The sequence below is a fragment of the Fusarium redolens genome, assembly GCF_020744475.1.
Source record: "Fusarium redolens strain MPI-CAGE-AT-0023 chromosome Unknown BKA55scaffold_21, whole genome shotgun sequence".
In the NCBI taxonomy this organism is placed as follows: domain Eukaryota; kingdom Fungi; phylum Ascomycota; class Sordariomycetes; order Hypocreales; family Nectriaceae; genus Fusarium; species Fusarium redolens.
This window is the reverse complement of record NW_025763684.1, coordinates 16139-40786: the sequence shown is the minus strand read 5'-3', so window position 1 is coordinate 40786 and position 24648 is coordinate 16139. Positions and strand designations below refer to the sequence as shown.

The 24648-nt window shown below is 48.3% G+C and overlaps 4 protein-coding genes across 4 annotated transcripts; 1 reads left to right on the top strand and 3 right to left on the bottom strand.

Annotated features, from left to right (window-relative positions):
* Positions 1-3950: 3950 nt before the first annotated feature.
* Positions 3951-5891, bottom strand: BKA55DRAFT_525091 (uncharacterized protein; the record flags this gene model as incomplete). The annotated part of the gene is made up of 3 exons (XM_046188750.1): positions 3951-4234; positions 4287-5414; positions 5471-5891. Coding segments are annotated over 3 exons (1833 nt in total), but the record flags the coding sequence as incomplete, so codon positions are not given.
* A 385-nt stretch (positions 5892-6276) lies between these two features.
* Positions 6277-7251, bottom strand: BKA55DRAFT_524934 (nucleoside phosphorylase domain-containing protein; the record flags this gene model as incomplete). Its single annotated transcript, XM_046188746.1, has 1 exon — positions 6277-7251. The coding sequence occupies one exon, from the start codon at positions 7249-7251 to the stop codon at positions 6277-6279; it is 975 nt and encodes a 324-aa protein (XP_046043326.1).
* A 2135-nt stretch (positions 7252-9386) lies between these two features.
* Positions 9387-10429, bottom strand: BKA55DRAFT_696108 (uncharacterized protein; the record flags this gene model as incomplete). Its single annotated transcript, XM_046200231.1, has 2 exons — positions 9387-10220; positions 10316-10429. The coding sequence occupies 2 exons, from the start codon at positions 10427-10429 to the stop codon at positions 9387-9389; spliced, it is 948 nt and encodes a 315-aa protein (XP_046043325.1).
* Positions 10430-19479: 9050 nt separating this feature from the next.
* Positions 19480-20860, top strand: BKA55DRAFT_581980 (uncharacterized protein). Its single transcript, XM_046194084.1, has 3 exons — positions 19480-20129; positions 20181-20524; positions 20587-20860. Exons 1-2 carry the CDS (start codon positions 19921-19923, stop codon positions 20272-20274), a joined length of 303 nt encoding a protein of 100 aa, XP_046043324.1. The 5' UTR covers positions 19480-19920; the 3' UTR covers positions 20275-20524; positions 20587-20860.
* Positions 20861-24648: the final 3788 nt, after the last annotated feature.

The window sequence follows — 24648 nt, the reverse complement described above, 5'->3', positions numbered from 1 at the left end:
GCCCTTTCATCATACACGCTTTATGCAAATCTTCACATCAAACTAGAAGCACAATATCATTCCAGTGTGTAGGAGATGTCTATCAACATGGATGAAGTCGATGACAGGTCGCCATCAAAAGTCCGCAAAGCCGTAGGCTGATTTCTTCCGACAATAGAGTATGGCCATAGATAGGGCGGTGGGCACAAGGCGCTGCTCAAGGTGGCGTTGTTTGAATATAGTTTCATCTTTGTCATGAATCGCATATAGTGAATTTTCAACAAGGATCTCATGGATGAGGCTATTAGATCGCCCAGGTTGTGCGAGAGTGACAACACGAGAATATGGAGAGCGTGATCGTAACCTTTTATCATGTCCCTAACGCCAATAGCATCTTAGTACTTCACTATCTAAGCATGAAAAACCTACAGTTTGATAGACAAAACTCTACTGTATTCGCTCAATAAGACATCATATCGGCATCTTCAGCCTTGCCCTAGGTCCGTTATAATTCCCCACTCTCCTCTCCATGAACTTGGGAAAGTAGCCATAACCAGCGGCTGCGCAGTGCGTTGAGCCAACCATTGACTGACAAGGAAGTTTAAGCCAAAACCCCCCTGCTTTTTAACTCCAGCTGAGGTTTTTGAGAGACGTGATAGATGATTGCTGACAGCAATCATCTATCTACATCTATCTACCGGCACCTTATGTAGATAGATATAGATGCTTAGTCATAATTTGCAATGTAGATAGATAGATGTAGGCTATATGTAGATGTACATAGATTCGGTGGATAGACGGTCGGCTAATCCTCGGCCGTGTCGTCGCCCACCTCCTTCAGCAAACCTTCATACGCTTCTAGTAGCCCAGCCCGTAACCGCGACCTTACCGTCTGAGTAACGGCAATTGTGCTTGCATCTAAGCGCGACCTCTTGGGCGAAACCATACTACCAGCGGAAGAAAAGGTCCTCTCACACTCAGAAGCCATTGCTGGGACCGAGAGGATGTCAATCGCCATTTTCGCCCCTCGCGGATACTCAAATCTCTTTGCAGACCAGTATTCCAGAGGATTGTCGTATGTAGTGTATATGTCTTGCTTTGTAGACAACCACCTTTCCAGTTCGTCTGTGGCTTCGTCATGGCCGTGGCGGGTGGATGATATTAATTCGTCTTGGAAGGAATCAACTGGATTGTACTCACGCGCCCTCACCGCGGCAGGAAGGTTACTGCTCGAAATTTCCCACTGAGCGGGAAGGTCGCGATACTCCTCTTCCCAGAGCTTTTGGATGAGCTGGCGTGCCGCGAAAAGCCATTCCTCCTTCTCACCGTAGGCTTTTGTCAAGAACGACCACTGTATACCGGGGTGGAGAGCCGTGGCTGCATAGTATATTGGCGTCTCATCAAGTTCGGTGTAGTACTTGTTGAGCTTGGCCCAGGCCGAATTGACGCACGAGGAATAGTAGCTAGGTTCCACCCGATGTGTTGCCTCAGTCTTTGCTTTCTCCAGCGTAGAAAGGAGGAATTCGTATGCGACAGCAACCTGCCAAATAATTCCATATTGAGCTTCAGCGCCTCCCTTACGAACTCGGAGCTGACAGTCCCCTTCAAGCCGCAAAAGGCAAGAATCGAACATTCTAAGAATATCTCTGAACCAACTGAGGGCATCCCAGTCTGCGTCACTCAGTAGATTTGCTTCCTCCAGACATCGAGGGAGTTGGCTTGGCGGCTGGGTCCGGGTAGATCTGGGCCGTTGAAATTTCCTGCTTGATTGAATCGTAATGTCAATGAGCCCCTCCAGATGGCGTCGGAGCTTAATTGCTCGCTCGATCATATAATATTGAGACAGCCAGAGTGTGCCGTTGTCAAGCCAGTGATGCAGATGGAAAGCAGATAGCAACTGCATTTATACAAGCTAAAGCACAGTCCGTAATAATGACAGACGGAAAGCTTGTATTGCAGACCTCATATAAAGACTTCAGTCGTTCGAGAGCCCATTGGTAGTCTTGTTCCTCTTCGCCGCTGAGGAATGCAAAAGCAATGCAGAATGATCGTTGACAGGCATCAATGCCGATAATGTCGAGAAGCGGCATGCCATACCGATTCGTCTTATATATGCAGTCTAGAAGAAGAAGGTCAGGATATGCTTGCAGATAGGTAAGTGATTCAGGATGAGCAAATAAAACTGCTATAACCCGTCCTTCACTATCTACCTGCATACGATTCCAAAAGCCTTCTTGGTCTAGCTGGTTAATAAGAGCATGCATTGTGTTCTGGCCAAAGCGAGATGATCGTCGAGCTTCTGCAATGCTGTTGGAGATATCCTTCTGAGTTGCAATGGAATTTGAATGTTGTCGCATATAGGTTCTGATCTCTTTTGAGCTGATTCCAGTCTTTGTAAGATTGCTGATTGTTGACTTATCGTCTTTCGAGAGCCTTCGAAGAACAGGATGAGCAGTGGGATGGGTGCTTGGCGTGTGGTTATGTGTAGCATATTGACTATCCGATCGATGTCGTATAACCCAGCTAGATGCATTGGGTAATTCCTTTGCGGTGATAGAGAAGGGGCAGAGGGTGCTTCGAGTGCAGGTTGCTCGAATACGGCTTCTTGAGTCGCTTGGAGGCCGACGGGCACGATCGCAAGTGAAGTAAACTGTAAGTCTCCCAGACTTGCCTTTGTTGGACCTTCCGGTAACAAAAGCATAGCCTCGTGGTGCTGCCCAGCGATTGATCGCTTGGAATAGATCATCTCGAGATGCATATGTATGCTCAGGAGGTAAGCAGTCATCCGGAAATTGATCCATTTAAGTTAATTGATAAAATGATACAGAGATCAAGATAAAGATGCTTAGCCCCTGAAAATCGGTCCCTCAACATCCCATAAATGATGAATGCTTAGTCAGGGGACTGTGCCCCTAGCCCGCTGACAGGGGGGAATGTGCCCCGAGCACACAGGTCCTGTGCGCCTAGACGGCGCCTAAATCACCCAGCTTGATTACTAAGGGCTGTTGTTCCTGAGGCTCGTTGAGGCCATGTCCGGCCTGCGACACTATGCTTGTTCATTAGCGCTGTTTTTTTAATATGAGAGTTCAAATGGAATCGCTAGTGATTCAGCCGCGCAGCTGGGATAGGAAGCCGTTGGTTTCCTGGAATTGTGGTGTTGTGCTGTGCCGGAGTTGGAGCCGATGTAGTGAAATTGTTAATGACGAGCCCAGCCACTAGATATATCATTGAGATAAGCTGCTATGCGGTTCCAACAGCTTAACCACCGCGTCGTCTCCACAACATGCCGCAATCGACAGCGGCGTCTGGCCGTATACATGATCCCTGGAATCTGGGTCGACTCCGTTGGTGTCGAGTAGCAGCTTAACCACCCTGTCGAGCCCACGACCGGCCGCAATATACAGCGGCGTTATTCCGTATACAGGCTCCTTGGAATCCGGATCGACTCTTTTGGTGTCGAGTAACAGCTTAACTATCCCCTCGTGCTCACCACCGACCGCATACGACAGCGGCGTTAGCCCCTGAGACTTGGAGTCCGGGTCAACTCTGCCGGTGTCGAGTAGCAGCTTGACCACCATCTTGTGCCCCATTTCTGCTGCTTTCGACAATGGCGTTCGGCCGTCGCTGGCCCTCGAATTTACGTCGACGTCCGGCCTGTCCGCCAGCAGACTGACCACCGCTTCGTGTCCACTCCATGCCGCCCACAATAGCGGCGTGTTCCCCTGATCTCTCGCGTTAACGTCTGCCCCAACAGCTAATAGCATCTCAGCAACTGTAGAAAAACCCTTCCGAGCTGCAGCACATATGACTTTGTTTCTGAAGTCTTTTGCGGCAGTACCCTGTTCTTTATCCACGAGAAGTTTGTTCAGTTCTGAACCAACCCAGTTCTCCAGTAAGTAAATGGCTGGATTATGGGCCAATTTGTCAATGAATTGAGAAGTGATATATCGGATGTTCTCATCTTCCTTGCTGCCGTCGATGTGATATTTGAGATGGCACAGCGCGTAGTTTGCCAGTGGCCTTTGGTGTAAGGATTGGGCATAATCTTCAAAATGCTCTGAAGTCCAAGATTTGACATCCGGCAGCAGTCTGTTCGTATTTGTGGCACAAAGCATCAGATACCGGATACAAATTATTGAAATACAAATGTGGGAATCCTTCTCGCACATCCCGAACTCAGACGGCGGTACGTCTCCATCAGGATGGAGGAAAAACTCGCGGACCGTTTGATGCATGACCTGGACTATCTCATTTCCTGCAGAGTTGTAAGTCTCAGGTTTGAAAAGTGGGAGCTAGTGTGCTGGTACTATTATGTGGCTTGCTTTCTAAGAAGTTGCCACCGCAAAAGTGGATGCGTTGCTTGGAAGGGATAAATCTTTCAAAAGAATCATCCAAAGGAGGGAATGCCGTGTTAGGATCATCCGGAACGCCAAGAGCATGGAGTAGTTCGCTAACCGTAAGAGAACGGCGTGCGTAGAGGACGAACCGGAACATCTTAATCCCATCCCGAATATCTTTCTCTTCTCTCCTCATTTCCAAGATCATTTTCTTAAACATGTGCCTGTAAAAGTCTTTCAGATCCTTTGGGAGGCTTCTAAGGAATCCAAAGATGTCGTCCTCAGAAGAACCCCTCTCCGCGCGGTCTAGCAGTGCCCTTCCAACTAGATCTACCCAGAGGAAGACCCCCTGAGCGTTTTCAACGATATATTCCGTTGCCTGATCAAAGAGACGTGTAAATTGGAGATCCTTGAGGAAGGAGCAAGCGAAACTGGAAATGGCGGATTTCGTCACATCTTGCAACTTTATGGAATTCTGAACTCGGCTTCTGCGGAGTTCGATCTCTCCTACTGGGCGACTGGCAACGAATGCCTTCATGGTGCGGCATTTCGTCTCGGAGCAAAGTTCGAATAATATATTGAGAACATCGCGTCTGTCCCTATCCTCAGATTCATCCACTGCATCAATGATTAGATACAGCGGTTTCGCTGGCGATTGGTCCTGTAATGACTTGAGAATTGCCTTCAATGAATCGTAATCCCACTCAACGAGAAGCCCACGGCGAGGTTGGGCTCGATACTCAGTCTGAAAGCGGTGGTAAAAGAACGTCTGGTCACGGCGCAGAACATCGTAGAGAACCGACCGCAGCATGCTGCAGTGACTTCGTTGAAGCTCACCCTCTCTGTAGCTGTAAAAGAACCTGGCCACAATAGCAGACTCTGCAGCTGGCCTCCGTTTCTCGAGATTGTTGGAGAAATATTTTGTAAGAGTGCTCTTGCCGCTGCCAGGTTTTCCCTCTATCAGTAACAGGCAGGAGCGAGGTGATGTTGACCAGTCTAGGTACTCTGGGCGTTCCCAGAGCCAATCGCAGGAGCCTTTGTGCTCTTTCGAGATCTTGCTCAAACGCGTATTATCGAAATTAAGGCTAGAAAGGCACTCTTCGGGTTATTGGGGTGAGCGTAATTTAGTCTCAAATTATCGGGTACAACCATACCTAGTCTTTCTTTATCATATTCAATACACGGGAGTCCTTCAAATGCCTCTTTGACGTCAGCTTGTTTCTGGCTTGTGAGCAGTACCATGACCTTCGACAGCCGTTGCTGTAGATGCTTGACGAACGAACGAACTGCACGGATGAATTCGCCCCGCTGGTGCTGGACACAGTCTAGTCCATCGACGACGATCGACAGCTCCCGACTCTGTTCACAATCTAGAACTGTCCTTAGAGCATCCCAAAGGTCGTCGTTTGAAACTTCGAGCAGCTTCTTAATGATCGCCTGTGGAGGTTCTTCACCTTTCAAGCCCCATTCCTGAGAAACGCCTTCCAGAAGACTGTAAAGGAATCTTCTGACGATTGCTATATCGGATGAACAGCGAACAATTTGGTGAAGAAGTGTGTGGACAAGAACACGCATAATCTCCTTCCCAGGCGCCAACGAGCAAAAGAAGTACAGAACAAAGTGCGGGGAGTTCGAAGCTTTGCTTTTTTCCTGGCTCACGATGTGTGATGACACTTTTTGAATATTGCATTCGGGTGCAGGCTCTGTTGCAGACAAGCAAAGAACTTGAGAGCAACCGGAAGAGTTCCATCGTTCAAAGTCCACGTTTCTAAGGATCCAGTAAAACATCGGCTGGTCATCCTCCAAAAGCGGCGTTGCGAATAAACGGTCTTGATCAGCTACCGATAGCGTCGGAAGGAACAGTTCTAGATCGACACTATCAATAACAGACCGAAACTTCTCCCGTATCAACTGAAGGTTCAAGATATCAGCCACAAATTTCCATGTGACAAGGGAATTGTTATCGTACATCATCGATGGCCTCATTGACAGTACATGTTGTGGCTACCTCCTCCGCAGGGATGACCGACAGGATCTCCTTGGCACACGCAGCTGCAGTCGCTGCTGCGTAAGGCTGCCACATCTTGTTCTTATGAGAGTCCGCATAGTCACAGATGCCTCGGATAACAAGGCACGGAAAACTGTTCATTAGTCCTGCAGCTTCCATCTCGAAGCAGAGAACCCCGCCAAGCTCGGAGCTAACCGTGTCTCTGATGACACCGTCCCTCATAACTTGATTCCCCGAAGCGATCGTGCCATAGTGAATTGCAATCTCTTGGTTCCCGCGTGGGTTTCGCTTGATCCATCTGCGTTGACTGCACATTTCACATTTCTCTCCTCCGACGTGTTTGTATGTCGGTTCAAACAGGATATCGGTTCCTGCATTGTCGCGAGCGAACACCGGCCGACCACTGAAGGAGGACAAATACTTTGCCAAGCTGCTCCTGCCTAGAACCCGATTGGCTTGAAGCTTTGAGAGCGCGTTTAGTAAGACAGTGGGTGGTGTATTAAGGAAGCCGGTTCGTTCGAATCCGCTTGGCGTAGTCTTTCCAAAGTCATATTGAACCACTCCTCCATACTGCTTGCCAGGCTGACTGATCACCACATCCCCGAGCCGAACGTCAGCGCTGTCGCTTGGGACGCCGCCTCCGATTCCTACCATCAGGACGAACCGGACTGACGTGAACTTCGACTTCATCTGGACGGCGACGGCGGCAGCATTGTTGTTTCCCGTCTGGCCCGCTGGGAGGCATGCGACAACGACGTTATGTTTTCCCATACGGCCGAGCGTGTACAAGTTGGTGTCGGTGGAGTCATCGCGAGGTAGGTCTTCGTGCTCTTGATCAAGCATCTGCTGCGCGGCTGCAAATTCAACTGGGAGGGCGCAGACCCATCCCACAGTGTAGTCTTCGGGCTGAAGGTGATACCATTTCATTTAGGCAGAAATCCAGAAGAAATATGGGAGACTCATACGGCAGGAGCTTGGATTCGTCGTCGTCGTCGTCGTCTTCAGTGGAAGGGAAGAGTTTTATTACACCCGGGGCTAAGGTTAAGCCTAAAAAGCACTAGTTAGCGCTAAATTTACATTCTCGTTTTTCATGAACTTCGGCCACAATCTCGTCAAGCCCATACAAGTGGAATCAGCGACGATCTTGGTGCTTTTCTGATATTACAAATTACATTCCGTCATCAGAGGAATGCGAGGAGGAAAGAAAAGGCTCCCTTCTGCGCCTTTCTCCTTGACGCCCGGGCCACTAAACGATCCGTGCCCCCTGAACCTCAATCCTCGCGCCAACTTGGCTTAGCCACGATTGAAAGCCACTGCCTCAGCCATAACCACGAGCCAGACAGAACCAGCTAACTAGTATGCATCCGCTGCCAAGGGATACGTGTCAAATCAGCTGGAAAAGGTGGAGAGCATGATATTGAGCTGATATTGAATTTTTATTAAATTTCTTTTTTGGAAATCCTTGTTCCCTATTTCTTGGAAAGAAAAAAATGTGGAGTAATCGCGGATACGCTGCTCTTATTTTTCTAGCCCCACCGCTCAGTTGTCAGTTCACGTCACTGGCTCCAGGCCATGCCTTGCAGGGACTAACTCAAATCGGCTCCCCGCAAATCTAAAATTTAGCTTATCGCCTTGTCGGCTTCAATACGGTGATACGGCGGGGTTCCTACATTGTTTGAGCCGTGATCGTCAATTAGTTCGATTTATTGGCCAAGATGAATTGGGCCCGTCACTCGGTTTATAGCGACTATAGCAACAACAGGATTTTCCATTATTACGAGATGGGGCTAGCATAGCCTTTCCACTCGCTATACACCGGGGCGGACCGACATAGATTAGAGGAATGTAATATTGAGAGGTGGCGCGGGAGCTGTTCATTTCGACCCTTCAGCTCCCCACTCTTGAATCTTGGCATCTGGTCAGGTCATAGTTAACAGGTGCCAAGTGGCACACGATTTGTAATCGAGCTTGCTGCCTCCCTTAGTCCTACATGTCTTATTACCCCGCCCTGCCCGGCGCTCAATCAAAGACGGGGTTAATAGCTTCCAAGGGTCACAGAGCACAATTCAGGGATGAGTGCAGAGGTTCTGGTAGTCGCGGCCTGTTGATTTGTTATCTGCGGGGGTTGAAAATATGCAGCCACTTCCCTTTTCATCCATGCCTGGCGCGACCATGCAGCCAACAATTATATTTCAACGAATCATAATGTGACTGCACTGCTCTCAAAAGAAGAGAAAAGAGACAGCATGGAGAACACATCTACGCCACGTAAGAGATTGCGATGACGCGGACTAATGTTCGTCATATTTTACATCAATAACAGGGATTCTTTCTTCTGATATGCCGCGTGCCCCTTCTCGCACCTCATCTGTTGTTTCTCCTTACACGTTATTTTCTCGCAAACGGATACGCTTCCGTTCGTCCGGTGAGGCTGACATGACATTTTAAATTGATGCTGGTTGATCTCTTCGTACCTAAGCCAATGACCATCTGCAGCAGAAGGCCTCATTGTGAGAATCGATAGTCTTGATTCATCAGCCGCACTAACTAAAGAGCTCCCGATGGCTTTATTCCCAAGGGTCATCAGTAGGCTCTTCCATCCGAGGTTGGGCTATGATGGGCTGACGAGGTGATATCCAGATGACCAAGGCAGCACAATTTACCACTGAGATTCCACTTCCGCTCGCCGCTCAAGGATCTACACCAGGGCGGGCCGATCTTGACTAAACGAGTCTAATATTGCGAGGTTGGCTTTGCAGCTCCCCACAACTGACGGGCGCTAAATGACAACTGACATACAGCCGCATTTATCCGCCCTTATCATTGAGCTTGTTGCCTGCTGTCCATCCCACATGTCTTACTACCCCGCCATGTCGGGCGCTTGATCGAGGAAAGGACTGCCAATTTTCAAGGGTTGAGTGCTACGATTCACAGATGGCCCTTTGTCGACATTGGTCGAGAATATGCCATCGCTTCCCACAATTACCCTGTTCTGACTTTCATCTTCTATCTCGTCGTATCTTTCATCATCCCCACCTTCGTCTTCATCGCTATCGTCGTCATCATCTTGGATCGTACTCCCCTTCGTCCTCATCGTGTCCTTCATCCTTATCAACAGCAGGGTCTGAGTCAATATGTTCCGCAGACTGCCATATATCATTCACCCAGAGCTCCCGTAAGGCTCTAAACTGATGTTTTTTCAGCCCATGTCCTATAATTTTCTGTATAATCGTCGGCAATAACCGGAATAGTCGAAGCCAGAAGCAGACAAAGCGCTTCAGTTCTGTCCGGTAGATCTTCTCGGAAGATGACTTTGCAACCAATTCGAAGGGCATCTTGTAAGGACGGTCTGGGAATCTGCCGCGAAGCCACCTTCTCAAACAGACATCCGCCTTCCGGACTGTCTCACGGCATTGATCCAGGAGACGATCTAGTGCGGCCATCATATCTACCAGCTTACGCTCGTCACGAGCCAGACTGAAGATGACTTCTCCTTCAACAACACGGAGAGGTGAGGACCGGTTAGCCGTGCAGTGAGGTAGCTCCGTAAGGCGAACTAGAATATCGCGATGCGCGTCTCTAAATGTCGTTTCCCAGCCTGTGCGCCGCAACCAGTTGGTCTGTAAGGCGGAAGAAGCTGGTGTCTCTTTACCACAGAACCTTTGATCTCCACTCTGCTGATTTGCCAAACGGACATGCTCCTCAGTAAACAGCTTCTGAGCAAGGAGCTTAATGGGATCAGGACTGGCCTGCAGAAGAATGCTGTTGGGTATAGACCTGCCGTTGGGGTCGTTATCAGTGCTGACGAGCCATGACCTTCGAGTATTGTTCGCTGTCCAGCTCTGGAATAGAACGCCTTGCTGGATATGGTCTCTCAGCCAATGCTGTCGGCTTTTCTTTTCGACTGTGAGCTTCAACTTATCGCGGTGTTCGGCCCTGAGGTGATCCGCCAGAACCTTCCCACTAGCAGAGTGGAGACCGCAGTGCTTACAAGACGAGCCTTCTTGTACTGTAAGGTATGGGTGAGGCCCTGATCCATTAGGTCTGGGGGCCAAGGTGTCTGGATCTGGGAGGTCCAACGAGGATAGGAGGGGCTTGAGGCCATGCCGAGCAGATCTGGTAATGCCGTGCTTTTTGCCCGGATGCTCCGATGCACTTTTAAGGACTCAAAGCAAAACCGCATTTGATACCTATAATAGCTACTTCCGGCAAATTGTAATAAAGGCTGAGCCTCTCGAGCTTCTGCAGCTTTGCTGGGGGTAAAGTGGGATGGCTACATGGCTCATGAAGAGAGGAGCGGGCCATTATGACTAAGCATATATAAATACAATAGACAGGATGGAATGGCGGAGGTGGAGTAGATATTATACGAAGATGATAAACATGTGAGTTTCAGTAGACGATGGTCATGAATGTTGTTGTTTGGGTCTGGAGTAGTCAAGTTGTTGAACTCGACAAGGGTCAGCCGACGGAAACGCGGCGCGTTTCGTGTTTTAGGTACGAGGAACGCGTTTCCACGAGGAGAAATATGGGGCGAAAATACTAAACGGTGATTGGTCAAAAATAGGAAACGCGTTTCTGCTGATAATTCTTGAGTAGATGAGTCTGAAGGCCTTATTGTATGCTTTCATCTAATATTAATAAGTTTTATATTACATTCAGTGTCTAGCTTGAGTCGGTTAGTATACGATAGTATTCACGAATAAATACGAAAACAAAGTGTGCATGTGGCTGATTGTGGCGCCCTTACCCTGTCAACGCGTTGCGGGTGAACGCGTTCACGCGCAACTTGCGCCCAGCATCTACAGTAACGCAATATTGAAACCTCTTCAACACGGCTCAACACGCTGAAACACCGCAAAGTCAATTGCGACTAGCAGGGTCTTTGTTTCATTATCTCTGTTTTGCACAACAAGGTGTTTTTGACCTTATCGGAACTCGTCGCAACGCCAACTGACCAAATCCCTACGACTTCCTAGCTTTATGTTTGAGAGCTCGAGACGACGGTATGGCTGCTGTTACACGCTCCAAGAATCATGGCGCGGCTCGTCACCAAGAGTCAGTTGAAACTATGGCTTCTCCAGCCTTGAGGTCTAGCGCACCCAGCGACAGTGCATCTCGAGTCGGAACTAGCGGAACTGGCACTCAAGGAACTTCCAATACGGGACCAAATATGCCTAATATACTTGACATGTCTGTCAGTAAGAGCCTCAAACCAAATGCCGACGAGTTACAATCGGCGCCTAAGGGAGACGCGACTGAGAAGATCGATCCTGGCTTTGAAAAAGACGTTGCGATTGGCGAATTCATTGGCCATCATGTTGACACCGAAAACTCCACCGTAGACATCCAAGTCAAGTGGCAAGACGGGGAAACCACCTGGGAGTCAGAATGGAGTCTTCAAGAAAAGGTGCCCGCGCTTGTCTTTAAATACTGGGAAAAGCTGGACGGTCGCGAGGCTGCCACCAACCTTGATACCTATCACGTCTTCAAGATCCTAAAGCGAGCCCCACCATCCGACAAGCTCGGAAACTCCCAACACATGTACCAGGTGCAGTGGGTTGGCTACCGTCCAGCCGAATCTACTTGGGAGCACGAGTCCAAACTGCGCACGATTACACCCGATAAACTGGAGAAGTTTGAGACTAAGCAGTTGGCTAGGGGTGCTTCAGAGAAGCGCAAGAGCACGCGTGGCCCTGGACGACCTCGAAAGAAGCCACGAGTGAGGGCTAGAGGGTGGTAGATGGCGTGCATATATGCAGATAACGCAAGCGTAAGAGATGAGCAACCATCAATAATAATCTTTCTTGTCTTTGACTTGATACCATAATATGTTTATTGAATCGGTGTTCGCGTGTTACTCTTTGGGCTGGGTCAATGGCCAGTTCTGATCTCCTCTGTATACCTTGGTGGAAAACTACGCAATGACGAATATGTAGGCGATGATAGATCCATACGTAACAGAACTATTCTTACCAGCGATACCCTTCAAGATGGTACTAGCAACCATCTCCGCCCAGAGCTCGATGCGTAATGCGACTTTGCCTGTGGTGAATCGCAATCACAGGTGAGGCTCCTGAACACCACTGCCTGGTCCTTGCCCACAAAATTCCACATCGCCACCAACTTCGCAACCTCAACGCTCCTCTTGAGACGACCGAAGAGGAAGATGGCGACAAACAGTAGAAGGCAGATGACCGGCCGTTTCTCGAACTCACCTCTGCAGTTTGTGCGACTCCTCCCGTGTAGACCATCAACCGACAACGCCGCCGCCTTCCAGCTAGAGCCGTCCATGCCAATGCAAGTTCAACCGACTCTGCACAAACTGTTCGTGTTTCTTTTGCCTCCAATTTCTCTTCTTTCAGCTCCTTTTCACACGATCCCCAATTTGTCTCTGTTTCTCGCCCTCCTCCTCCCCTAACATGTTCAACATGCCACAAGACTGGGCATTTTGCACCGCCACGACGGTCTCGGTGGCTGATAAGCGACGACATGAGATGTTTAATATCTAACGACCTCCCATTCCACACTTGACGACTAATAGTTTCTCTCATAATCGCCACCTACCAGCAAGGAGTTAATTTGGCATCAAAATCTGATCAATAAGGAACCACCCAAACGGGTGATATACGTCGGTGGGAAGGTATATGTCCCGTGCTTTCGGGGTTGGCGGCGTGTTGACAGAGCGCTGTAGCTCGGCATTGTTCCTTTCTCTTGTGACCTCCCCCGGAAGCGCTACTCAGCCTCTGAAGGAGACCTTCATCTACAACCAGTGGCCAGCATGGTCAAGGGCTTCACCAGCGACAGATTCGAACCCTCGCCTATTTGCTGGACTTTGTTAATTAGGTATAACGTGTATGATAAATAAGCGTGACACCCTTACTTTTACCTTAAATCCAGTTTTTAAAAAACTCTTTAAAAATTCAAACTAAGCCTAAAATAGCTATGAATTTAACAGCATATATATAAGTCTTAAAATAAGCTAAGTTATAATATTTTTTTTTTGGATTTTTAGGAAAATCCTATACAGCTATAAACTGTCAGACATTACGTGTATTCGGTTCATTGATGTGAATTGGTGTATTCATGTTGTGTTCTGTTGAAATCTACCCCTTAGAGGTTTTACCATTTCGGCTGTAATCTTAAAGTATCCCTGCTTGCACGTGAGGCCCCAGCACCTGTTCAACACACCCCCCCAGACTGGCCATCGTGGCTCAGTCTGTGCAGTCCGTATTCCTATTGTCAGGTTGGCCATCCATCCGATCCCTTATTCGGCTCTTCCTCCATCGAGATGTTCCTCTGTTCTGACAAAGTCCTCCGCAGTGAGTTCCTTGGTCCTTCTCTCTTGAATCCTGTCCTTGATATCCACTAGGCCAACCTGTGTGACGAACTTCTGGAACTGCTGAGCGGGTAATGCCTTCATGAGGCCGTCTGCAATCATCTTGGTGGTGGGAGTATGCCGGACTGAGATCCGGTTAGCGAGTGCTTCCTGGCGTAGCCAGTGGTTATGGATGTCGACGTGTCGAAGTTTGGTCTGCAGGAGCGCCACGTCGGAATTAATAAGCCGAATGGTTTGCGCGTTATCGCACTGAATGATGATGCTTCTGTTGTCAAGGGTCACGCCGAGCTCGGTGATTAATCTGGAGATGAACATGGACTCCTTCGCAGCCTGCGCAAGTGCCAGCAACTCCGCCTCTGTTGTAGAGGTAGTCACGGTGTCCTGCTTGTTGGCGCGCCATCCAATAGTCCCTCCAAATAGCTTCATCACGTAGGCTTGCGAGCTCTTCCGATCGATTGTGTTGTCGGCAAAGGAAGCGTCACTGTACACATCAAAAGTGTCTGTTCCGCCGAGTTGTAGTGCGTGTGCCCTGGTGTTTTGCAGATACCGCAATAGGTGGTCCAAGGCCTCATGGTGATCGTCGCTCGGGTTCATATTGAATCGACAAAGTCGAGAAACAGCAAAGGCAATATCGGGTCGAGTGATTACTGCCAGGTAGAGCACTGATCCGGTCTTGTGTTGATACTGCTGTATTGACGCTGTTGATGCGCGCTCTTCGTTCGGAAGAAGTTCTTTCGTGGTTATTGGAGTGAGGGAAGGCTTTCCCCCTTGAATCCTAAAATGACTAGTGATCTTATCCACGAATGACGATTGCGACAGCCAAATCAGACGTTGGTTTCGGTCGCGAATAATCTCAATTCCAAGAAACCACTGTAGCGTATCTCCTCCAGAGAGTTGGTACTTTTCTCGAAGCTTGCCTATCATCCATTCGACCGATCTTTGATTGGTCTTCTCGTAGGCAACAATGAGGTCGTCCACATAGAAGAATATCAATATTCCTCCTTTCGAGAGACAGCATGGCTCGTGAGGTACAGACTTGAACCCAATGTTCGTAAGGGTGGTGGTTAGTTCCTTTTGCCAAAGTAATGGTGACTGGCGCAAGCCGTATAGTGCTTTCTGAAGCTTGAGAATCAGGCCAGGCTTTCGGTAGCCTCCGGGCATCCGCATGTAGACGTCCTGCTTCAGTTCAGCATTGACAAAGGCGTTGACGACATTATACTGGAGAAGTTCTAAATTAAAGTGAGCAGCTATAGCCATGAGTGTTCGGAAAGATCTGCCGGCAAGTGTGGATGCATAGGTATCCTCGTGTGTCGACTTTGCCTGTTGATCGCCTCGTACAACGAGCCGGGCCTTGCACTTGGTGAACCATCCGTGCTTGTCGAACTTGTACACATAAACCCACATGCAGTCCAGGAGTTCCTTGCCTGCTGCTTCTTCTCTCTGAACCTCACGCCAGGAGCGCATTTCTTTATGGCTTTCAAGATGAGTCTTTTCTGCCTCGCGGAATAGGTCACCTAGTGGATGGTTCTTGAGGTCTTTATGCCTTTTTGGCAATATTGGCATGTCTCGCCGGTGTATTCGGCGTTGGCCGTCACCTAAATCTGTCAGCTTTGCAGATTGTGTTTTGCGATTGGGAGAATCCATCAGCTTAGTAGATTCCCCCCGACTTCCCGTAGACTGAGGTTCTCCGCTATCAGGGTGGCAGCTGGCCGAGCTCGCCTGCTTCTCAAGCTTCCGCTTACTCACCACCTTGCCATTCCAGGTCCCTTTCACAGATGCGAGTCGTCCGGCATTAAATGCGGCCTCCCAGTAACTGCTCGGAGTTGAAATGACACGAGGGGCTCCATTTGCGCCGTCTCGTCCCAGGGAAGTGCCAGCGCTAGGTGGGACATGCACCATCTTGGCAGCTCGTAACTGAGGGGGGTTTTCCCCCTCCTTCCTCACGGGAGGTTCTCTGATAGTAGCGACCAGAAGGGCAGCAGGCCGTAGAGGGCAAGTCTCCGGGGTCAGGTAGGGAGTGAATCGAGCGGTCGTGTAGGGGTGATCAGTCCCGTCAGGCTCTTCTCGATTGCGATCTCCTACGACTAGTGTCCTGCCAGTCTCACCCTGCGTAATCGTGGGATCACGTTCAAACCCTCTATGTGGATAACTTGCAGCCTCCCGCTCAAACGCTAGTCCTTCAGGCAAGGCGCTTAATTCCTCGTCTTCTTCTTGGGTAGAAGCATCCAGATTGATGCTAGATCCCTGTGGGACCTCAGCATCAGTGAGATGCTGAATAAGTTCTTCCTCGTTTAGTTCTTTTAAATCATCCTTGAGGTGTTGGACATCCCCAGAGAACGTCTCCTTCTCGTTGAAGATCACGTCTCTAGTGGAGATGACCTTTTTGGTTAACGGATTCCAGACTCTGTAGATGTTTGTCGAGTTATACCCGACCAGGTATCCTATCCACCCTCGGGGATTGAGTCGTTGTCGCCGATTCTTCTTTTTCAAAGCATCGGTCGTCATCGCGAAGGCTTTACAGCCATACACGCGTAGGTGTGTTTGATCGGGCTTACGCTCCGTGACAACCACGCCGTCCCTAAAGGCAAAGTAAGTGTAGAAATGCTCATATGGCGTCTTCCAATTGTAGATATACTTGGGTGTCCTATTGTATAGGTATACGGCAGCACGCCAGATCTCAACCCAAAGGAACGAAGGCAGCTTTGCTCCGATTCTCATCGCGCGAGCTTTCTCCTTGATCACACCCCCCGAGCGCTCTGCGCCGCCATTTTGACTTTGGGCATATGGCGCGGAGGGCTCTAGGCGCATCCCGTTTTTGATACTGAGGAAGTCACTTACCTGGTGACTATCCGGGATCTCGTTATCACACTCGATGACTTCGGGTCTATACTGGAGTTGTCGCTCTAGTGTTCTGAGTAGATGCTCAAGTGCACCGATAAGCGTTGGTGCAGTTCGATCGGGAAGATAATAGTCCCAGATATAGCCAGAGTAACGGTCGGTGACCAGCATAGCTGAAGTGTAGCCTGGATCCCCACTCATGTCGTGGAAATCAATAGCGAGTCGGATTCCAGCCTTCTCGGGTGGAACTCGTCTTTGTCGACGGACTTGGCGCTTCACCTTCGCCATTCCACAAGCATCACACTCAACCGTGGAGATCCCTCTGATCTTCACCCCCCGAGATTGGCCCACGAGGTGCTTGAGTGCTTCAGGCCCTGGGTGTCCAAGTCGAAGGTGCCAAAAGGTTTCGTCTCCACTGCGAGGAGGGCGTTTAGTCCACGAATCATACTGTTTCCGTTTGGCTAGGAATGCCGCTGCCGTTGTTGATTTGTCGATGTGCTCCAGTACGTACTGGTCGAAATGATCCGTCAATGTGCAGAGGATTGAATCATCTTTCCTGCGGATTTGGTTGTTGTTCCCTTTGGTATCCCAATAGTAGCCCCTTTTCCGCAACTGGCGGTATGACACAATATTGCATGCAAAGTTTATGCAATGAGCTACATCTCGCAATCTGAGAAGAGAGGGTCCTTGAGGTCCTTGAACGCGAATATCCACGTTCCCGTACCTATGAATGGCCACTGGTGACTCCCCTGCGTAGACGAAGTCTCCAGACGGTGCCGGTCGGTAGTTGAGGAACCTGCATACTTCATTAAAGATATGGATTGTCGATCCAGAGTCAAGGATGGCAGAATGTCTGAGAGGGTAGGGGGCACAGTTGAAGGCTGCGATAAAGTTGTGCATCACTAGGTAGGTTGCCTTGACGTGTGCCATACCCCGCCCGAGTCACTCGTCCTGAGTGGTTCTGTCTCTACTTTTGGACAATCGTTTGACTTCCTCCACCAAACCAGTATCGTTCTTGAGACGGTCATTTATTAATCGTTGTATCGCTTGGTTAGGCTCCCATCCTTCGGCTTTCTGGGCTGGGAATAAGTACCAGCAGCCTTTCCAGTCATGGAAACCTAAACATCCTCGACAAGTAGGGCCATCCGGGTTCGGATTGACGGTCGTCTCTGCTCGTTTTCGTTTTGTTGATACTCCTCTTCCGCCGCCTCGTGCTCTACGCCCACGGCCTTGGCCTCGCGTATCTCGATGTGCATAGGATGTTTCGTCCGTCGCCCAATCAGAGGCGTCTCCTTGGACTTCAATAGTGTCATTATCGCGGTCTGTGATTGCAGGTCTGTCGTTCCTGGATGCAGCGCCGTATGTGGCCGCGAATGCGCCTCTCTTGATTCCTGACGGCCTTCCGCTAGCGTTGGCCATTTTGGCTTCGTATCGAATGTCGGCAGCGACCTCTCGATAGTTGAGGGAATTATTGAGGATTTGAGGGCGTCGGTGTTGTCGGAAAGTAGATGCCCAGCTGGGGAGGACGTGATACATTGCTCGGTTCAGGTCTTCCGCCCAGCATTGCGCGTCGAGGGCATCAGGGACTTTCTTGCTGATCGCTTCGGCCATGGTCGTCTCCCACTCCGTGACCCACTCGTTGAGTTTGTTGATCTTCGGGGCTGTATGTACGGCTTTGTGGTACTTGTCGCGCGCTTCGGGTCGAAGGCGTTCGTTGTATACCACTCCAGATCTTCGTAGCTCCTGATACCACTTGTCCAATCGGTCTCCCGTGACGCAGGATGTTTTCTGATACGTGGCCGAGACCGTCTTGAGGACAAACTCGACCAGCTTCTGCTCCTGTTTCTTCGTCTCTCTATACGCCGTTTCTTTCAGAGAGTAGATCCTGATATCATGCTCGTATTCCGCTCTTCCTTCAGACGTCAACTCTCCGATTCGCCGGGGCGGTACGTAATCTGAGCCGGGCGTCATTGTGCCACTATCGGGATCGTCTGGATCTGCTTGTCTGGGGTAGTCTCGGATTTCTGGAAGTTCTGGTCGCTGAGGCCATCGGATACGATCGGTCGGATCAATATACTGCCACAGGTCGTAGGCGTGCGCCAGTTTCTTGAATTCGTTGGACCAGGAGTCCCAATCCTCCGGAGACGCGTAGCTAATGGTCCTCTCGGCGTGTTTGGCCGACATGGTGATAGAATGAACCGAAGGTCGTATGCATTTGGGTGCGCGGGTCGCTGAGATGCAATTGAGACTCTTAATTGTCAGACATTACGTGTATTCGGTTCATTGACGTGAATTGGTGTATTCATGTTGTGTTCTGTTGAAATCTACCCCTTAGAGGTTTTACCATTTCGGTTGTAATCTTAAAATATCCCTGCTTGCACGTGAGACCCCAGCATCTGTTCAACAATTATATATGTTAAGGTTTAATAAAAAGGAACTTATTATAAATTAGGATTAGCTGTAAATAAAGGGCTGCTATAAAGTAAAGCAAAGCAAGGGGCCCCATTTTTCCTCTACTTAGTTAACAGATCAACTGATTTAACCCACTTGTTAAACACTTGTTAGGAAAACTAGATTGAGTGTATTATAACCGAATACGGCGGATGCACTCATATCACTGTGGCTGTGGCAAAGCAACCATCCTTCTCCTCCCTTTTAACTGCACAACTAGCAGTTTGCATACATGATTCGTAATTGACTGTCCAATAGGACGGGTTTCCAATTACCTTTTTTGAACAGGTACAGAATTCATGGCTTACGACCCATACTGGTGGCTGTGATCATCTGTTCAAAATCATACCCAGTTAGGACTGGTAAGAAATTAGTGCGGGCAGTTTCAGCTACGCATGCGAGCGCACAGATAGCAGATCCGATTTGTCTTTCTAGTCTGGATAGTCGAGGTGACATACTAGCATCGTTATTTCCCTGGCACCGTTCTCTCGGTACATGGTGAGTTAGGCTCCCCGTATGCATAAGCAGTTAAAGAGACTCACTTGTCGGTTTTCCTAAATCTCAATTGAAAACGGTTATGTAGCGCGAGTCGTTTTGTTTGCAACGACTTGTGAGAATTACTATGTTATCATCTTTTACCACCTATACTCCTGGGCTTTTACTACATAGTTCCCCATTACATATCACTTCATTTATCAGTACAAAAAGACAGCTACCAATCAGATTTGAGGCATTCCGAAATAGATTAAGTTGTTCATGAGTTGTTGTTCCCACTGCCTTGATCATCAGATGGGCCTCTTGCAGGTTACATATCATTTGATCCCTCGCCTCGAACATTTTTCAATCCCATGGAGAACAACTCACCACTTGGGGCAGCCTATGTCCATCACCTCATACATGGGAGGATTGGTGGTCAGCGAATCATTCAATCCCGCTCGGTACACTAGGAGATGGAAGTAGCATGACAAATGGCGTCTACACGCATGCTAATCATCTATACGTGGCATAACGCTTCTGTCAGCGACTTGATACATCGTGTTGCGCCTATCGTGGATCGATCTCTCAAACATGCAACTATTCTCAGCGACAAGTCGGCCTGGAATAACCATGTGCATTCCCCATTGATAGAGATGCTCTTTCCAAGTCCAAGTCCAACTTTGATGGATTTTCAATCATGGTTCGTCTTGATCCCACCCGCCTTCCTCAGAACCATTCTAATGCCCTGTAGTACAACGAGTAGCATGGACTCGACATATCACCGCTTCGCCGAGGCCGCAAGTCGAGTGGACTACTGCCCGGCAGGGCTGCTACGCCGTTGCTGAGCGAGACGCAGCTTGACACTACAGTCCCATGTCTCAACTGGTTGATTGACCGACTGCTACAACAATATCCCATAGCTATTAAGTGTCATGGTGGTGACATAGCCAAAGCAGAAGCTCAGCTGCACACTGGGGATTACTGATATCTCGAGTCGGCGTCGAGGCTGTTAATAAGCTCTGCTTCTTGCCTGAAGATATCGTGCATGGCCACGCATGATCACTTATGATGACAACGAGACAGAAGGCGACAACGGTAAGCTACCTAATTTATTATCCGACCAGTCCAGAAGTACTGAGGGCTAACGAATTACGCAGGCGGTGGTTTGTAACCTCGAGTTTGGCAAGACTGGTTCGATCATTGGTGCGTTTTAGGTGCTGACTAGATTATGGCGTCTGCGTGTATGGTCACTTGAACCGTTGTGGCCTTGGTACAAACGGCATTTACCCGATCTTGAATTACCGCCTCAGGCGCTTGCATAACCAGAGCCGAGAGGCTACCGCTGGGATGGTCTGTAGCAGCCCCCAAGTCTCATAGACCCATGTCTAGTGCAGTAGTGTGATTATCTTGTACTGCCGAATAATTACTCTGGTTATAGCGGGATCCAATTGTCCGAGACGTTGATGCTGAAGGAATGGCAGGTTTACATAAATACCAAGTTACGTGCTATGGGTATTCCCAAGCACGCCATTATCTGCGTGATAAGAGGTTATCTCCCATCAGGCAATACCATCTTTTACAATGATCCTAAGTATTATCATCACTTGATCCTGAGTCTAGGTTATTATTCTACCAGGTACTACGACCCAAACCCAAGGGCTAGCATTATTTCTCTGTTCGTTTCCAGCTCCGACCTGGGCCATAGCTTCGACAGGCTCATTAGCCAACAATTAAACCCTCATAGCAACCTCTTGTCTATCTGCCCCCTGGCCTCACACCGCAATCCCACTTATCACTTGCTCCTAGCATCTCAGAATTTAAATCCAAGGGCGATCCTTGGAAGAAGCTAATGCCAATCGTAGCCATTTTTGTCAAATCTTGCCATATCAGCATGTCTAATACCAAGGGATCCTAATACGTCGCTTCACCAAAGAGATCATCATTCATTTCAAAGAAGAACTAGGGTGATTTCGTAAGGCCTACTACCGACACTATTACTTCTAGCTCAAACTAAGCCAAGATATATATCATATCCAGTTGAGACACCCACAACATCCCCCTCAAGCTGGAAAGACATGCAATCTCCTAGTTAAAGCACGATCTGAAGTTGGGCATCTCTGGGACTGAAACTGCCAAGGTGCAATCGTGAAAGGGAGCAAGTCTGATACCATTTCTCTACTACTTGTCTTGATGCTGTCTAGTGGAGTAAATCATCAAGCTTGTTCGAAATATGTGTTTTAGGCTCAGGCCTGTTCCAGCTGTTGAATTAACTGCTCATATACTTGTTATGCTGGATTGGAAAAGGGCAAGGATGTAGTAGGGAAGGTGAGTAACTCCGTGTTTATCCAGCATTGAAGACTAGCTTCAACATCGCACTGCAGTTAGGCCAGATGTTTATTTAGGTAAGCGTCAAAGATACCTCCTCTGCGTAGATTTGGTAAATATCCCGAGTGGTGCGAGGCCTGCCTCATCGACGATGAAATCATACTGCAACGCTGGCGGCGTTTATCCTCGAGATGTCGCTTTCAGTGCCAGAGGTGAATTTGGGCCGCTGTATCAATAGCCTGTGAGCCAGTTTCATGCATCAACGTCATAGCTACCTTCAGAGTATGGAAAGGTTTTCGGAGTCTTGGTTCATAGCTTACGCTGTTCACTTTATCTCACAAGTTTAGTCAACAGCGCGGTAAACACTTAGAACAGTATGCCTTGCCTGCAAGCTGCTGTATCGTATTACTTGACTGGGACTGGCTGTCATCAAATAGCTCATGCGGCCAATGAGGCACTTCAACCTCCACGAGGACCGCTACTGTTTGACTGCTGAATATCATCCATGATCTACGTCGCTGGGAAAAAGACCTCTAGTACATAAAGTTTCCGAGATGACACGATATGTTATTTTCCAGCCGGGGCAAACCGTCTATTTCCCGTCTGAAACATTCTGCTTTATTTCCCATGCCATGGACGAACCAACACTGCTATCTAGAGGAGATGTTACTACTTAGTCCTCTACCATCTTGTAGCTACAGAATATGAGAAGATAAGCGCTCGACAAGTCATTCGGAATGGAAGTAAGCGCCGAGAGATGACCGGCGGCTCTTAATAGACTGTCCCCACCAGTGTATCAAGCTGAATTGGACAGAAAGACATAGAATTGCCTCGACTGCAGCTTATCAGAACGTATTGTCAAGGGGAGCTCAGTAGGTTTCTAGAATGATGTTTTGTTGCAGTATGTTCTAAAGGGTTTCAACCTGCACAAGTCAAACAGGCTGGCCGCCTCTTATAAGCAAATAAGAAGTTCAATCGCTAATCAGCCAGCATATTTTACAACAGAACGGCATGTTTCTCATTATGTTCGTGGTATATTCATATAAAGACAGTATTCTACAATAAGGCTGATAGAGTTCAGTGGGGGTATGAGCGTTAGTAGATAGTGGTTGAAATAGGCGTTGCCTGATGGTTATGATTGTCATCCTCTTAGGTATGTGTCGTCCGTATAACCTATCTGTAAAACATCTCCTTTCTCAAGGGTCGCAGAGTCACTTCCGCTGATATCACTAGACCCGCGGGAGCACTACTGACTGTAGAGAGAACCAGAAAGGGAAAGCTAGGGCTAACCTGTACTGCGGAACTAATGTGCTTATGATGAGTGTATGTAACAGCCCAGCATGCAAAGCGGGCCTCATAAATCTTCACCATCTCAAGTCTTTCAAGTCAGAAGACCTCTACTACTAAAACAGAGCAGTTAGCTACTAGATGTATTGCCAAATGCTTCTGGAAGATGACAATGGTATGTTATAAAGGACTAGATTCCATAAGAGGTGGGGAACTAGAAAAGCAAGCTACGTATGTATGCTATGCTTGGAGGCAACTTGAGTATTCTTGTTTCTTTCATGTTCATTATCCTACTTTCAAGCTACCGATGTTATGGATATAGACAGACAACCTTTGGATATTAGGGTTTGATGGCTCTTGTCTCCTTGAACGCTTCTCTCTTCGCTAACTTGAATTGCTTAATTTCTAGCTTTTGCCTGTCCTGCACCCACGAGAACTTTTGCGACGTTGCCGTCTCGGGTCTCAAAGCATCTTGTTCGAGAACAAATGTTGTCCATGTTTTTTATTACATAATCGCATCTAGGCCTATCGTAGTATTATTTATAGTCCCATATCGAAAAAGAGCATAAGCAAACCTTGCTAGCTTATGAATAGTGAACTTGTCTGAACGGTATGGTGAAGACCAAAAACCCTACAACTCGCTCTATCGTGGAATTACATACCAAGGATATGTGGGCGTATTCATCGGCCGGTTGATCCGTGAAGATACTTTAAGTATATCGCGTAAGCTTAAGAAAATTGTCTTTAAATCGATTGCTACTATAAGACCACTTAGTGTCTCCTATGGCATGCATGTCTTTGATATAGGCGGATCTTGGGCTTTTTGATTAGTTTCTGGAAGAATCGCCTGCCTGGCCTTTCCGTTCCTCGAACTAGGTGGCTGTTCTGGTGGTGAGTACTTTGTATGGTGTATCAGATAGGGACGGCTCTGAGCCGCGATCCATTTCATAGTTCTCACTACTACAAGGGCACTAATGGCAAACCTTGTACTGGTTTGTTGGACTTGGGGAATATTGCAAGGGAACAATTAAATTACAGAAGCGGTGCTGCCTCCTTTATTATCTTAGATAGCTCTAAATATTCTCACTAATTTAAATTTATTCTCTGGCTTATCGGCTCGCTATCTCATAAATGCATCAGGCATTCTTAGGCTCTATATTTATAGATTAGTTTCTAAATATTATTACTTAAACTTCTTCAGTTCCCATTTAATATCAGTAAGAAACTCCCGGCAGTTAAAATCAGTAATAGAATTATATAATCCATCATACTAAGCCTAATGCCTAGGCAATCTAGTATTACCGATTCCATCCTCTTTTTAGCCGGGTATCAGATGCAGTTTGTCAGATGGATCGCCAATACGGCCAGTATCAGGACGCGAACTCGCCGATGCCGGTATCGCGAGCAACAAGGTAGCTGCGCTCGAAGGAGTTGTCGTCATCATTGTCACCTCAAGCAGAGGCATTGCAGCAGCCATGTGTATTTTGTGATGTCATTATACGGCACGAAAGACCGGATGATGTGGGTTTCGGGATGGATTGAGAAGAGGCGGGCGTCGAATACTTCGTGTAAATGGCTCATCGGGGGGATGCCGTTCTCTGCGTTCC

Coding starts and splice junctions, on each gene's coding strand:
- BKA55DRAFT_581980 (XM_046194084.1), top strand. CDS start 19,921: ATGGCGTCTACACGCATGCTAATCATCTATACGTGGCATAACGCTTCT. Junction 20,130..20,180: donor TTGATGGATTTTCAATCATG/GTTCGTCTTGAT, acceptor AATGCCCTGTAG/TACAACGAGTAGCATGGACT.